Source organism: Anolis sagrei, chromosome 5, assembly GCF_037176765.1.
Source record: "Anolis sagrei isolate rAnoSag1 chromosome 5, rAnoSag1.mat, whole genome shotgun sequence".
Taxonomy (NCBI): Eukaryota; Metazoa; Chordata; class Lepidosauria; order Squamata; family Dactyloidae; genus Anolis; species Anolis sagrei.
The window spans coordinates 101,832,267-101,848,151 of NC_090025.1; the positions used below are offsets into that span (position 1 = coordinate 101,832,267).

Genomic DNA, 15,885 nt, shown 5'->3' on the forward strand with positions numbered 1-15,885 from the left:
GGTCTAGGTCACAGTCCCTCAAACTGATGGAGGGCAAGGTTATAATGTGGAAAAAAAATGAATGAATTCCTATGCACACTGCTCATCTCTTATTTGTAGTGCAAAAACATTTTAAAGCAATACAATAATTAAAATGAAGAACAATTTTAACAAATATAAACTTCTTATTATTTCAATGGGAAGTGTGAGCTTGCTTCTGGCTAATGAGATAAGATTGTTGTGTGCTTTCAAGTCGTTTCAGACTTAGGTTGACCCTGAGTGAGGGCCGGGTAAATGACCTTGGAGGGCCGTATCCGGCCCCCAGGCCTTAGTTTGAGGACCCCTGGTTTATACAATGTTGTATTTCAGACTGTTTTAGCTGTCATAATGCATGATGTAAGCTGCGTTGGGTCCCGTAGGGAGAAAATAATGGCATTACAAACACACATATATTTGGATTCACTAATCCAGAAATCTCAACATGAACAATAAGTAGGGAAAACTCAGACAGTATATCTCCAATATAAGTATGTTAGAAAGTCACTTAGGTGTGTGGTGCTCTGAGGAAGGAGAAGAACTCACTGGCAGTATTATCATGCAATCTGAGGCAAGAATTTCACCAACAAACTCCAATTACAGTTTATGGGAAGTTAGATTATCTCCTCCACCATATGTAGCAGATTGTGAAAGAGTTGGTGTGAGGGATGTGAAGTTGATTATCATCTGAGGTGGTCATTCTAAGCTTCTCTTTTTAAAATTTCCTTTTTGTCTTGTTGAACTGCCTTATTCAATCTTCTTGGTGTTTTAGGGGAAACAGCAAATTACACAGGGGCCCAGCATATAAACACCTGGAGTTATTTGTCTAAAACTGGTTCTCAACCTGTGAGTCCCCAGGTGTTTTGGCCTACAACTCCCAGAAATGCCAGCCAGTTTACCAGCTGTTAGGATTTCTGGGAGTTGAATGCCAAAACATCTGGGAATGCACAGGTTGACAACTAGTGGTCCAAAACTTCACTTGGTTAATCTCCTCTTAAGGGTCTAACTTATCTACAACTTTTAAATGTCTACTTTATCTACAGTTTTTAAAAGTTAAATAATTCAATCATAGAGCTGGAAGAGACTACAAGAGCCACCTAGTCCAACCCCTGGCCATACAGGAAATGCACAATCAAAGCACCCCCAACAGATAGCCATCCAGCCTCTTTTTAAAGGCCTCCAAAGACAGAATCCCCACCACCCTCAAGGGAGAGAGTTCCACTGTTGAAGAGCTCTTATGGTCAGGAAGTTTTTCCTAACGTTCAGGTGGAATCTCCTTTCCTGGTATTAGTGGGTCTGGATTGATACAGACGATACTGAGACTGAATCTCAATTGTCACATTGGACTCCAAACTGAATCAAACGTCCAGCACAAAGCATTAATAAATTTTCAACCAAAGCTCGAGACTCCTCCCATCCTGAAAAGAGTAAAAGAACCCCTGAACTTACCTGTAGGCCTCATCCAGTGACATATCCATTCTTTTCATTATGTATGCAATTGCGATGGTGGCAGAGCGAGATATTCCAGCTAAACAGTGAACTAAAACACGGCCATTGGAGGCTTTAGCTTTCTCTGTAAAATAAAAAATAAGAATATATGGCATACAATGATGTTCTGAAATGGGTTGAAGGCTTCAAACGACCCTCAAACATCACACAAACAATCCTCTTCTTATACACAAAGATGGAATAGTGTTAGCAACTAAAAGAGGCAGCCTTTACTTTAAAAGATATAGATTATACATAACACAACCTGCATAAAGGTAAAGGTTTCCCCTTGACATTAAGTCTAGTCAAGTCTGACTCTGGGGGTTGGTGCTCATCTCCATTTCTAAGCCGAAGAGCCGGCATTGTCCGTAGATGCCTCCAAGGTCATGTGGCTGGCATGACTGCATGAAATGCCATTACCTTCCCGCTGGAGCAATAGCTATTGATCTACTCACACTTGCATGTTTTCAAACTGCTAGGTTGGCAGAAGCTGGAGCTAACAGCAGGAGCTCACCCCGTCCTGCAGATTTGAACCGCCGACCTTCTGGTCAGCAAGCTCAGTGCTTTAACCTGCTGTGCCACCGTGGGCTGCATAATAGTTGATTTATTTATTTACTTCATTTATATACCACTTTTCTCACCCCTGGGGGGACTCAAAGAAACAAGTTTAGCAGCTCAGCGGTTTAACCCACTGTACCACCGGGGGCTCCAGTTGTATTCAAGTAGGTCTTTTGAATTTTAATGACACAGCTTAGAAAATACATGTGCTGTATTTTAAAATCTTAATTTTAATTGTTTTTTATTCTGTTTTTAAATTCATATCATTGTTCAATTTTGAACTTGTATACAGGCAGATCCCAAGTTACAAACAAGATACGTTCTATAGGTCTGTTCTTAAGGTGAATTTGTATGTAAGTCGGAATGGACACAAGTTTAAGTGTTACTTCATATACTAACTTTCCCTTGCCATGCGTTGCTGTGGCCCCGTCTGTGTATGTGTTGTGTGTGTGTATATGTGTGTGCATATATTTGTGTATATGTGTGTTTGCGTATATATATATATATGTGTGTGTGTGTGTGTGTGGTTTTGAGCATGCGTTGTAATGTAATTTCTGGGGTTTTTTTTTTTGCTTTTTAAGTCCCTTCCCTTGTGTTTTTCAGTGTTTTTATGAGTGATGGTCACTCATTGTCCTGAGAGGTGTATTTTGTCCAAATTTGATGTCAATTCGTCCAGTGGTTTTTGAGTTATGTTAATCCCACAAACAAATTTATTTATTTACAACATTGATATGCCGCCCTTCTCACTCCGAAGGGGACTCAGAGCGGTTTACAAGTATATATTACATACAATATATTATATTATTAGCATAGTACAATATCATCATTAAACATTGCTATATTGCACCATACCACTATATCGTAATATTATTAGTAATATTTCAAGTAATGTAAATATATAATTACAATATCATATTATAATATTGCATTTCTCTCTCTCTCTCTCTCTCTCTCTCTATATATATATATATATATATAAAATGATAACGTAGGAAAGCGTTAACACTCCTGTGGTGTCTTGTTTTGCAGTCTGTGCCCCTCACTTTCTGTCTCTGTCATCACTGGATTTGGGGGAGGGGGAAATGGTTTCTTGCGGAAACAAGGAATAGTGATAAGGCTTCACCTTTTCCCAATGAAAACTCTTTCAGGAGTGAATTTCCCTTCTGAGGGGTAGATTTGTAACTATGAGTTGTTTGTAAGTCGGATCTTTGTAACTTGGTCACTGCGTTTATTAATATTTTAGCTTGATCTTTTTTTAAAAAAAATTGTAAAATAGCATGAATTCCATTTTGGGAGAAAGATAGGGCATGCATTTAGTAAATCCAATAAAAACTTCCTGAAAAATATCTGAAACCAGAAGACAAAAAATATTACAGATATGCTCTTAGTGTTTGCCTTCCTGATGCTAATGGAATAATTCTTTTGCACGACATATATAACTGTAAACTGATTAGCATGATTTATTCTATTTACAAGGGTGACATCTAAAGTATTTACCTATAAAGTCCACAGATTTGTCCAGCCAGGGGAAAATCTTTTCACAGAAACTGTCATTCACAGGCACTCTTAAGAAGTGGGATTCTGGGATGAAGTCAGGCTTGGGGCAAGTATTACTTGCATTTAATACATAACCAATGTCGTTCTGCTGCATCAGCTCCTACGAAAAAGAAAGCCAACAGCAACTGTAAAGAAAAGTCACATTTGCAAATCAGGAAGAGAATGCCTATAATAGTTTGTTAGAGAGAAGCAAACACTCCCTTTTCCACAAACTGTTCTAGAGCTCTGCAAGCTTCCCCCTGAAGGGTGGTCCAAACCAATGAGGGGAGAGGGGTTGTTTGAAGATGGAAGTTTTGGTGGCCATAGATATGCATCTGGGGTGTTGGTGGTGGTGGAAGGAGTTTTGTTGGCCATAGATGAATGCTGGGGGTTGGTGGTGGTAGTAGTAGTAGTAGTGGGAGGAACACTTGAGGACCACAGAAGCATGATGAAGTAGGAAAAGAATTGTGAGAGCTGACTCTTGAGGAGACATCTCTGAGACAATGGCCTCTTGAATGGGAGTAGGAAAAGATGGGACTGGGTGCTCAAGAGATGGAGCTCTTCTCTTCTTTCCTTCCCACTTACTCCTTCTCCCTCCACTTTGGCTTGTGGGGAGGGTGGGAGAGTTGGATGTCCCACCTTCAGCCACCCAAAGTCCACCCAAAGTGGAAGTCCTAGGGAGCAAGAGGACCTTCCAGGGTGCAACGATAGAGTTGTTTTTGGGATTGTTGAGAAAAAAAATGCATCTCAGCCAACTCTATGGCTGGTGAGAATGGACAACAACCATTAACTGTGCGTACGAGTTGTTTTTGGGATTGTTGAAAAAAAATGCATCTCAGCCAACTCTATGGCTGGTGAGAATGGACAACAACCATTAACTGTGCGTACGAGCAATCTGAAAGCAATCATTATTACCATTTTACTTTTTAGGGAGCATGTTGTAATCATATCACACAGAGCCTATTCAATATCAATTCACCAAATTCAATTTTGGATGTTTTGTTTCTTCTCCTACTTACATCTCTCTTCTTTTCTTGGCATAATGAATCCAAAAATTGAAACCACTCTCCTTCTATTTGGTAATACTTTAGTGGGCCTAATAAAACAGCTATTACCCTATTCTGCAATTTATTCTTTTTTTCCATTAAAATGTTCATGATGTACCTCCTTCTGTTTAAACTGAGCATGTAAGCTTGAGACAAGGACATCTTCACATGGGCCACCAGAATCGCCACGCATCGCGGCAAATCCGGCAGTGCCTGACGCGCAGTAGCGGTAACCCGTCACTCCACACCCTGCATCACCTGATTCAATGGGCACCACATCCTACGGGGGGGGGGGGAGGGGGGAAGTATCCCCCTGACACCCTCCCTCAATTGTCTCAAAGGCAACACAGGAAGCCTCTTGTGTTGCTGCCATCCCAGCATAAGCCAGAAATTCCATAATTTTACGATGGAGGCCCATTGAAGTAGTTCAGTTAAGATCTTCTGGGGAGGCCCTGTTCTCGGTCCCACCACCATCACAGGCGCGTTTGGCGGGGACGAGAGGCAGGGCCTTCTCAGTAATTGCCCCTCAACTATGGAACTCCCTTCCTAATGAGATCAGGTCAGCCCCCTCCCTCTTGTCCTTTAGAAGGATGATAAAAACGTGGCTGTGGGACCGAGCCTTTGGGACTGTGCAATGAGGCAGCAATAGGAACCCTTAGTATGCCAACCAAATTCGATATGGTTGTTGAGACAGTTTTAACTAGTGGATTTTAATTTATTTATATTTATTTATTTGATGCACTTATTAACCGCCATTCTCAGCCCATTAGGGCGACTCATGGCGGTGTACAATACACGTAAAAGACAATTACAAAGAAGCCAATTACAACAACATATAAACTAGACAACAATTACAGACTACACTAAAAATCCGCTTCGTCTCATAGTGGAATCATAACCAGTCTCGTATTCCTTGTTCCATTCCAGTCTTCTTTACCACATAGTTATAGCACTTAATTAAATGCCCTCTCGAACAGCCATGTCTTAAGGCTTTTTCGAAAGGACAATAACGTTGAGATATATGATTTTAATGCTTTTGTATGTGTATGGTATAATATGTTTCGGCATTGAATGTTTGCCGTTTATATGTTGTGCTTCGGGGTGAGAAGGGCGGAATATAAAGGCTTTAAATAAATAAATAAATAGTTCGATGTTGTCTGATGGGAGCTGGTGGCCTCTGCCGTAAAACTATAGAAGATCCGGCGCATGCCGCCGAAACTAAACCCTTCTGGTGAGGTAGTAATACAAGCTAATATGCTATTTTCATAAAAAGTCAACAGAAAAACAAATTGCTCTTTTGAGTTCATTATTGATACCATCATATTTCAACATGCCCACCTTGTTGAGGACATCTCTCTGGCACCCAAGGTAAAGATGAGGGAGAATGCGTGTTGGCCCAGTGTTGGAGACTGGTAAGCAGGGCTGAGAAATACAAGAAGGCACCAGGACAGATTTTCCTTCACAAAGGCCAGGGAAACATCTTGAAAATTCAGCAAATCCACCTGGAGAAAACAACCATTGGCATTTCTAGTTTTAGCTGAAGCACATGTCAATACTTGATAACAATAATAATAAACTTTATTTATACCCCACCACCATCTCCCCAATGGAGACTGGGGCAGCTTACATGAGGCCAAGCCCAAACAACAAATTACAGCGGAATATAACCGAAAATGCAAACAATAAACAACAACATCATAATTACATAAAACATATGAATGCATAACGATATAAAATTACAATAAACACAATCACAGTGACAATGGGTGGGGTACATATAATTATTAAAAGAAAAACTAATTAAAAACTGATTCAAAGCATTATGAAATATTTTTATTGTAAATTAAACCACTTGAAGGATGAAAAATATCACTGCATGTGTGTAAGAGCCATGTAATTCTACAGATCGAAGTATAACAGTCCCATTTTGTGATGGGAATGACAGCTGCCCAACTGATACCTTCTTCCTTAAAGGGCTTGCCAAAAAGGTCTGTCGGTATAATTACCACTTCTTTACACCTCCCTCTGTACAGATTGAAAGAATGGCCTCTTAGGTAGTCCAGATCTTGCATTGAATTCAAAATGCAAGCACTAGGCCAGAAACAACTGAGGAAGCACACCAGTAACTGAGAAATTATTTTTAAGCTGAGAGGGAAAGCATCAGCATAGTTAAAAATTAATATGGCCATTCTACTGTGCTGTCTATTTTTTGGAACAGTGCTGTTATGCAAATTATCAGACACAATTGGACATCTCAAATTTGGATTATGAAAAAAAAAACCCTGAGAATTGCCCCAGTTTTTTTTTTTTTTTTTTTTTTTTTTGCTAGCTTACAGAACAGAGAGGACTTTCATCAATGGGAATCGAAAGTGTCAGCTAATAGAGGCCCAGCTGTTTTGTTTAGTCAGTGGTTGCTGGATCTTTCCCCATGTTAATACAGCATGCAACTTTTCCAGTCCTGGCTTGTTCAGTTTATGACTTGTGGCTACACTACTCAGATGGGAGTTTCCATGAAACCGACTTAAGGTGCCAAAAGCCATTTCTGGTTGAGAGAGACCAAACAGCTTTTGTTTTTCAGAAACCAAACACCTTCTAGATCTTTGTTTACAAAACCACCAGCTTTCTTCCCCACTTCCAGTCAGAGAAGCTTGCCAAGATCCAACATCACATTCAATTATCCAGCTGTGATGAGTAGTTTAAAGATGTAGTGGTTTATTTCAAAGCCTCTCTGATCAAGGCATAGCAGTTTCCTCCAACGGTGTATACACAGCATATTGTTTTTACAAGGCACAACCGCTTCTCTGAAAGGAACTGTTAAGACCAAGAAAAATGGCAATCCTCTCTCCACTCCTCTTCTCTAGCTAAGGAAGATCAAAAGGGTCAACAGGGGAAAGGAGAACTAAAGATTACGACCATTTATTCACATCTGTATTTGTCCCCCTTAAATATGTAGGTGTTGTGTTTATGGTTTTTACAGTTCTAGCCAGGATGGTGTAGCGCAGTGGTTCTCAACCTGGGGTCCCCAGAAGCTTTTGGCCTACTACTCCCAGAAATCCCAGCCAGTTTATCAGCTGTTAGAATTTCTGGGAGTTGAAGGCCAAAAACATCTGGGGACCCCAGGTTGAGAACCACTGGTGTAGCGGTTTGAGGATTAGACTATGTCTATGGAGGTAGTAAGGTAAAGGTTCTCCCCTGACATTAAGTCCAGTCGTGTCCGACTCTGGGGGTTGGTGCTCATCTCCATTTCTAAGCTGAAGAGCCGGCGTTGTCCATAGACACCTCCAAGTTCATGTGGCTGGCACGACTGCATGGAGTGCCATTACCTTCCCACCTGGAGTAGTATCTATCGATTTACTCATATTTGCATGTTTTCGAACTGTTAGGTCAGCAGAAGCTGGGGCTAACAGTGGGAGCTCACGCCATTCCCTGGATTCAAACTTAAAACCTTTTGAACAGCGAGTTCAGTAGCTCAGCTGTTTAACCCACTGCACCATCGGGCGCAGACCCTGTCTATGGAGACCAGTGTCTAAATCCCCACCTAGCTAAGGAAATCCACTGGGGGACTTTTAGAAAGCCACACTCAGCCTTAGAGGAAGGAATTGACAAACTCAATTTGAACAAATTTTGCCAATAAAACCCTGTGATAGTAGGTTGCTATGAATTTTTTGGGCTGTATGTCCATGTTCCAGCAGAATTCTCTCCTAATGTTTCACCTGCATCTGTGACTGGCATCTTCATAGGTTCTGAAGATGTCAGCCACAGATGCAGGCAAAACCATAGGAGAGAATGTTGCTGGAACATTTGCATACAGCCCAAAAAAGTCACAGCAACCTAGTGATTTCAGCCATGAACGTCTTCAACAATACATTCAACCCTGTGATAGGCAACCAACTTGGAGACACACAAAAATATGCAGCTAGAAACTCAGTTGTTTCTTGTCTATTTATCACATATGTGCCCAGGAAAGTTTTCAAATAACCTAGCTCATAAATCACTTTCTCCAATGTCTGCTTCATATGTCTTATTATAGGGGGTGACCATTCACAAAGCAAGCAAGTATGAAGTATTTATTTATTGTCTAAGAGTAAACTTGGAACTTTACATTGCAGTTACGGCTGATCAAAACTTTAATTGAATAAGCCTTCAGTATCGTTCACTCAGCATTAATCAATCAATCAGCTGAAGTAGTAATATTTGAGTCAACAAGGCTTAAAAACTACTCAGACATCAGGCATTCAAACAAATATTCAACAGGATAGGAAAGCATCTGCAAGAGAGAAAACACATGCTTTTAGGGCATTCCACAGAAGAAATGGAATGTGGCTAATGTTCCATTTCATAGTGCATTTGGGCTATACACGGCTGCACTGCTTGGCTTGCGTAAGACCTCTTCATTTTTTACTTATTAATCTTAACGATAACCAAACTGTTGACTCTGCAAGTTATTTTCTTACGTAACTCACAAAACTGAGGTCAGTGAAACTAAAAGCTTAAAAAAATCAGAATTATAGCCAGAACAGTTTGAATTCAGTTATATATTAAAATGTCATTTCTCAAAGACTTTGCTGAATAGTTCATGAAGAAGACCAAATACTAAACTAAACAACAGGTCATTTTAATTGCTGTCGTTTCATTCATCTTTCTCTTCCCAACAACATTTTGTTCCACAACTGTCCTGAATTACAGCATAGCAGGCAGGTTCCTGATCACTGTTGTAAAGGTTTTTTGTGTGTGTCAGGAGCGACTTGAGAAACTGCAAGTCACTTCTGGTATGAAAGAATTGACCATCTGCAAGGATGTCCGAATATTTGATGTTTTACCATCCTTGTGGGAGGTTTCTCTCATGTCCCCACATGGGGAGCTGGAGCTGACAGAGGGAGTTCAACCCACTTTCCATGGATTTGAAGCGCTGACCTATCAGTCAGCAGTCCTGCCAACACAAGGGTTTAACCCATTGCGCCACTGTTGTGAAGTGACTGTCATCCTTATCCAGATCCCAGTGTAGGTCATTCAGTTGTCACTGTCCTATAACCAGATTGAATCTACATTGGATTGAATATTGATAATTTGTCCCATCCAGGAACCCTTGGACTGTATCTCTCTCCATGAACCAACGCAGGCCCTTCAATCTTCGGTGGAGGCTCTCCTTTCGCCCCTACCGGTTTCACAAGCTTGTCTTGTGGGCACAAGGGAGAGAGCCTTTTCCTCTGTGGCCCCCCGACTCTGGAACTCACTTCCTGGAGAGATCAAGAAAGCCCCTACCCTAGAAACTTTTAAAAAGAACCTTAAAACCTGGCTCTTCCACTGCGCCTTTGGTGAGTAGGTACACAACATGACACTACTGCTCCCCTCAACCCTTCTGTCACTGGAGTACACGCCCCACCTCATGGGAAAGCGTGGTTCCACAACCCTGTTTTTATGAGCTCCCTCTTGCAAATAATTTGCTCCTTTATCTCACCCGAGTTTTTTAACATTTTATCCTGCACATGTGGCCCGCTCACTGTCATTGTGATTGTGTTTATCGTAATGTTATATTACTAATGTATTCATATATTTTTATGTAATTACTAGCCATGCCCTGCCACGCATTGCTGTGGCCCAGTGTATATATGTGCTTTGTATGTATATATTTGTGTATATGTGTATATATGTGTGTTTGCGTATGTATATATGTGTGTGATTTTGCGCCTGTGTTATAATGTATTTTTATTTTTTGGCTTTTAAGTCCCTTTTGCTATGTTTTCCAGTGTTTTTATGAGTGATGGTCACTTGTTGGCCTGAGAGGTGTCTTGTGTCCAAATATGGTGCCAATTCGTCCAGTGGTTTTTGAGTTATGTTAATCCCACAAACATTACATTTTTATTTATATAGATAATGTTGTTGCTTGTTGCTTATGGTTTTGGGTTTTTTTTTTTTTTTTGCTGAAATATGTTGTTTGGGCTTGGCCTCATGTAAGCCGCCCTGAGTCTCCGTTGGAGGAGATGGTGGCAAGGTATAAATAAAGATGATGATGATGATGATGATGATGATTGGAGCTGGGTGACCACCACACACTTACCATTCATATTAATGTATAAGTTGAACTCATGTATACATAAGTTGAGGGCAGGTTTGGGGGTCAAAATTATGTACTTTGATATGATCCATAGGTAAATTGAGGGTTATTCTGTGGATAGGGGAAAGCACCAATGATGGATAGGGGAAAGCTGTCCCTGCTCCACATCACCATTTCCTCACCCAGGCATTAATAAAGGCTAGAAACAGCATTACAGTAAAGAGAAGAGGTTGGTGCTTCTTCTAGGTCAGTGGTTCTCAACCTGTGGGTCCCAAGATGTTTGGGCCTTCAACTCCCAGAAATCCTAACAGCTGGTATTCTGGCTAGGATTTCTGGGAGTTGTAGGCCAAAACACCTGGGGACCCACAGGTTGAGAACCACTGCTATAAGTTCTTCCAGAATGGACTAAGACCTTGCTTTCATCTTTTTAATCAAAGAAGGGAAGGGGATGGTTCCTTTTTAAAAAGTAAGAGTACTTATAGTGTTTACATTTGCTCGTGATACAGTACTACTTACATTTACCCATGGATAAGTCAACCCAGGTTTTGAGGGTTGATTTTTTGACTAAAATTTCTAGACTTATACATGAATTACCTATTACTCCCAAATAGAATACTGAATATTGATTACACACAAGAAAGTTTTTGAAGTAGATTTCTTACAGCAGCACCTTCAGACTTGTCTTGCTGTAAAGAGGCATGAAACATTTCCTCTACCCGCCTGGCCAGTCTCCATCTGGCATGTTGAAAAGGATTTAAAACACATATGGCAACACCCACTTTTGCAAAAATCCTGTCCTCATACTTAGGCTGCAGAATTCTTAGGCTGAAAAGAATCCATTATGATACAAGCCTACCCGTACCTTTCCATTGACATATGTTGTGTTGAAAGAAGAGAGTGTGCATGAACACGTAGAAGTGTTACATAACATGCATGAAAAAAATAGAAGAGTTATACAACTGTTGTATAAGAGTTTTGCTTGCATCCCATATGCAAGCCTACCGAGTCCCTTTGGGGAGATGGTGGTGGGGTATAAGAATAAAGTTATCATCATCATAATTTTGTGTGATAGGCCCTTTCTCACGGGTGTCACACACACAGTTTCACAGCATCCTACCTGCAAGCAGATAAACACAGCTGAAATTCTTCTCCAGTTTTCCCAACAGAACGTTCAGAAAAGAATCAGAAGGGACAGAAGGGACATTTTTTGAGCTTTGATCATATACCACTACTTCTTGCTTGTTGTCAATTTCAACCTGGAAAACACAATTGAGGAGAAAATATGAGATGTAACAAATTGTTCACTGGACTAGTAGAGATCAGTTTTGGACTGATCTCCACCAGTCCAAAGCTCGGATAGGGTAATTGGTTTCTTTTGGTTTCAATGGGTAGAAGAATATAATGTTTATAAAATTAGCCCCAGAGAAATCTCACACCTCCTTTATCTTCTGCCCTGCTGGGTTCACACAGGCAGCATGTGAATCCAGATGCAAAAAAGAAAGAGAGAGCATTAAAAAATGGGACGAGTTCTCCAATGTACACTAGCCAGAAAGTTATTTGTTAAGATTGGGGGGCCTAAAGGAATAGGGTTAGAAGGAACACAGAAATCTGTCTCCTGAGACTTTAAATAAGAACACTTTCACACTACACAATTAAAGCATTATGAGTCAACTTATGAAAACTCCTGTGACTACATCCTATGCAGTCCTTGAGTTTATAGCTTGATGAGGCAATTCCCTGGCTGAGAATTCAAAGTACCCTCCCTAAACTGCAAATCCCAGGATTCCATGGGATTCCCTGGCACCAAAACTATAAATTAGGGACTATAATTGTGTGGCATAAAAGGTGTGCATCTCCAAATTTCCTAAACATCAGAGGTCTGCTATTGAAGCTCTCTGCTACAAGGGATAGGAATACTTCTATAGCTCTTACTTGTCTCCAGGACTGCTACTCTTACCATAGTTATCTTTTCTTTTTATGTTACTAAGCGTGCTTCCAGATGAAAGTCTTCCTGCACAATCATCCTAAGCAAGGGTGGGGAGAGTCAGATGTCACTAACACTAATCTCAAATCCTCCCATGTTTTACTATAACTTCTTCCATATTTGTTTTACCACAAAAAGCTCCATGAAAAGAAAGAAAGAAAGAACTACAAAGGCCTTGGATTAGCAGCACCAGGGAGATTTGTGTCTGAAAGCACCTTAGGACTTTGATGTGTTGTCACTATTGTCATCACTATTAGATTATTTGTTTTCCCCTTTCCTTCTGCCATTGACATTCGAAGTTATAATAGCACTTCAAATCACTTAAAAAATTATCCAGATAATCAAACAGCATACTGCTACTGTTAGAAGTTACCTGCATTTTTCTGAAACAATAGAAACTGACAGTGGTACTTTTCTAGTGCAAACCTGTACATGTCTATTAAGAAGGAAGGTCTTGGTTTTACAACAAAGTATACAACTAGAAAAGGAAACAAAGGAGCCTCCAGCTTTAGGGAATTATCCACTGAGTTTTGCAGCCCTTGTGAATTTCGCTGCTAGTTTTTAATTTGAATACAGCTATTTCTAATTTCAACATTGCTTTATATTCCATTGTTCCGGTCATTGATAAAGATGTTGAGTAGAACTGTGACCAGGACAGAACCCTGTAGGACTCCACTGGTCAATTCTGTCCAGGATGAAAAGGGGCCATGGGTAGGCATCTTTTCCATTTGGTCAGTTAAACAATTCCCAATCCATCTAATAGTAGCCCACTTTTTACCAGCTTCTTTGTGAGAGTGTCATAGGAGACCTTGACAAATCGAGATATGCTACATTCACAGCATTCCCTTCATCTACCAAGCTGGTAACGCTGTAAAAAAAGAGATAGGTTCATCTGACATGACTACTCATGTCAACTTTTTGTGCTAGGGCATTATTTTCTGTGTGCTTACAGATTCTCTGTTTACTTTTCTGCCCTAGAATTTTTCCTAGTATTGATGTCAAGCTGATTAGACAGTAATTGTTTGGATTCTCCTTTTTCCTCTTTCTGAAGATAGGGACAGTATTTGCCTTCTTCCAAAGGTGATTTCCAGTGGTTTCAAAATGATTTCTGCTAGTTATTTTAATATCCTTGGAAGTAATTCATCCTACCCTGGATACATGAATACATTTAGATTAGCCACATATTCCTGTACTGTCTGTTTACCTATTCTGTGCTGCATTTCCCCTACTACGTCCTCTGCTTCATCCTTCCCAAGTTTAGTAGTATTAATCTTTTGGGAGAAAACTGAGGCAAAGAAGGTGTTGAGTAGCTCTGCCTTTTCTCTGTCTTGTTAGTATTTGACATGACCTCTATACAGTGGCTTAACTATTTCGTTGTTCTTCCCTTTTGCTACAGACATTACCAAAAAAGCCTTTTAAATTATTTTTAAGAGCTCATTCTGTATTTTGGCTTTTCTAAATTTCTACCTGCACATGCTGGCTATTCCTTTTCATTTGTCTTGGTGATTTCTCCCGTTTTTCCTTTACTTGTACATTACTTATGTCAACTATAGGTATGAGTTATTTCCCCCAATATTTTCAGTATTAATAGCAAACCTTTATCAACAACCATGATAAAAATCTGGTGCTTACATCACGAACTGTTGTCAAGACTAAAAGGAGCAAATTTGCACAAACATGCACAAATCCATGGCTAATCATAATCAATACATCTGCATAAATACTCTTTAGAAAGAGACCTAAGGACACTAAGCAGCACTCTACCTTGTGTTTTGCAGAATGCTGAATGAGTTCTGTGATCAAAATTTTATCCTGCTGCAGCCTCCGCTTCATAAGCTTGGAGCAGTTGATGTTGATGGCATCCAAGATGTGCGATGTATTATATTCCACAAAGGGGCGGCTGTCAATCAGCAGCAATTTTTCCATGCCGCTTTCCAGCAAAGCCACTAGACGTTCGCCAACAATGAGTCGAGTACCATTCATTACATCTGCCATGACAACAACTGAGGCTTTTCTTGCCTTCCTCTCTAATTTGCAGCAATGATGAAGATGATGTAATGGCTATGCACTTAAAGGCTTAGCCATGCCATTGTACTCAAAGTGCATGAGGTCATACTGGTAGTGACTGGCAAGAGAAAAGTTAGACCCATTTTCTTTTGAGAGGGTCCTCCAAAGATGAATGCCTCTTCAAGCTCCCAAGCTGATGTGCTGGTTATACAGGACGCCACAAAGCAGCCCCTCACAACCAATTCATCCTGGGCTATAGAGTAGCCATTTCAGAACTCAAACAAAAGATGCTTTTCGTCTGGTCCTGACATTACATCATTCTTTACCTTTGTTCCCCCATCATTGGCTTCAGAGTTGACGAGGAGCCTGTTGAGATATGGAAAGAGGCAACAAGAGGAAGACAGAAAGAAAAAGAGGGGGGGAAACAAAAGTTTATGTAAGTTTGGAAACTACAATCTCAACCTCCTGTTAACTCCCCTTGTCACAATACAATTCTTATGCACTATGAACCATGTTTCTAGGCTCATAGTGCAGAAGAATTGTATTGTATTCCAGGTAGAGAGACATCTGGAATTACAATTGTTAAGTGTATCTGGAAATATAGTTTTGCTATGTTTGGCACCATACTTGCAACTCATTCCAATCAGTGCAAACTCAACTAACATCTAGGATGATTGAAATCTCATGAGAAAAATCTGTACAGGTCACAGTTGTGAACTACAAAGTGGTATGTGTGCATGTGTGTACACGCCAAGTTTCAGTGGTTGGCCAGGGAAGCTTTTGCACAATAAAAAATTGTGCCTGTACTTTGGGAAATCAGATTTGGCAATGGTGTTCCACACTCTTGTTACTGCAATGCACCCTATGTGGGGTTGCCTTTGAAGACTGTTCGGAAGCTTCAAATGGTCCAACGAGCGGTAGCCAGATTTCTAACTGGGGCGGCATAGAGGGAGCACAAAACCCCCCTGTACGACAGCTCCACTGGCTGCCAGTTTGCTACCGAGCACAATTCAAAGTTCTGGCTTTTGCCTATAAAGTCCTAAATGGTTCGGGCCCAGCTTATCTGTCCAAACATATCTCCCTCTATGAACTATCACGGAGGTTAAGATCTTCTGGGGAGGCCCAGCTCTCAGTCCCACCTCAATCGCAAACGCAGTGGTGGGAACGAGAGACAAGGCCTTCTCAGTGATGGCTAC

The 15,885-nt window shown here is 40.6% G+C and overlaps 1 protein-coding gene across 1 annotated transcript in view; it reads right to left on the reverse strand.

Annotated features, from left to right (window-relative positions):
• DUSP16 (dual specificity phosphatase 16) overlaps positions 1–15,885 on the reverse strand; it is a 46,642-nt gene that overhangs the window by 1,944 nt on the left and 28,813 nt on the right. The window contains exons 3-7 of the mRNA XM_067468933.1: positions 14,447–15,055; positions 11,816–11,954; positions 5,982–6,145; positions 3,559–3,718; positions 1,465–1,588 (exon numbers count right to left, since the gene is read on the reverse strand). Of these exons, the coding sequence (XP_067325034.1) occupies positions 1,465–1,588; positions 3,559–3,718; positions 5,982–6,145; positions 11,816–11,954; positions 14,447–14,677 (818 nt within the window). The 5' untranslated portion in view covers positions 14,678–15,055. The remainder of the gene's footprint in view (positions 1–1,464; positions 1,589–3,558; positions 3,719–5,981; positions 6,146–11,815; positions 11,955–14,446; positions 15,056–15,885) is intronic.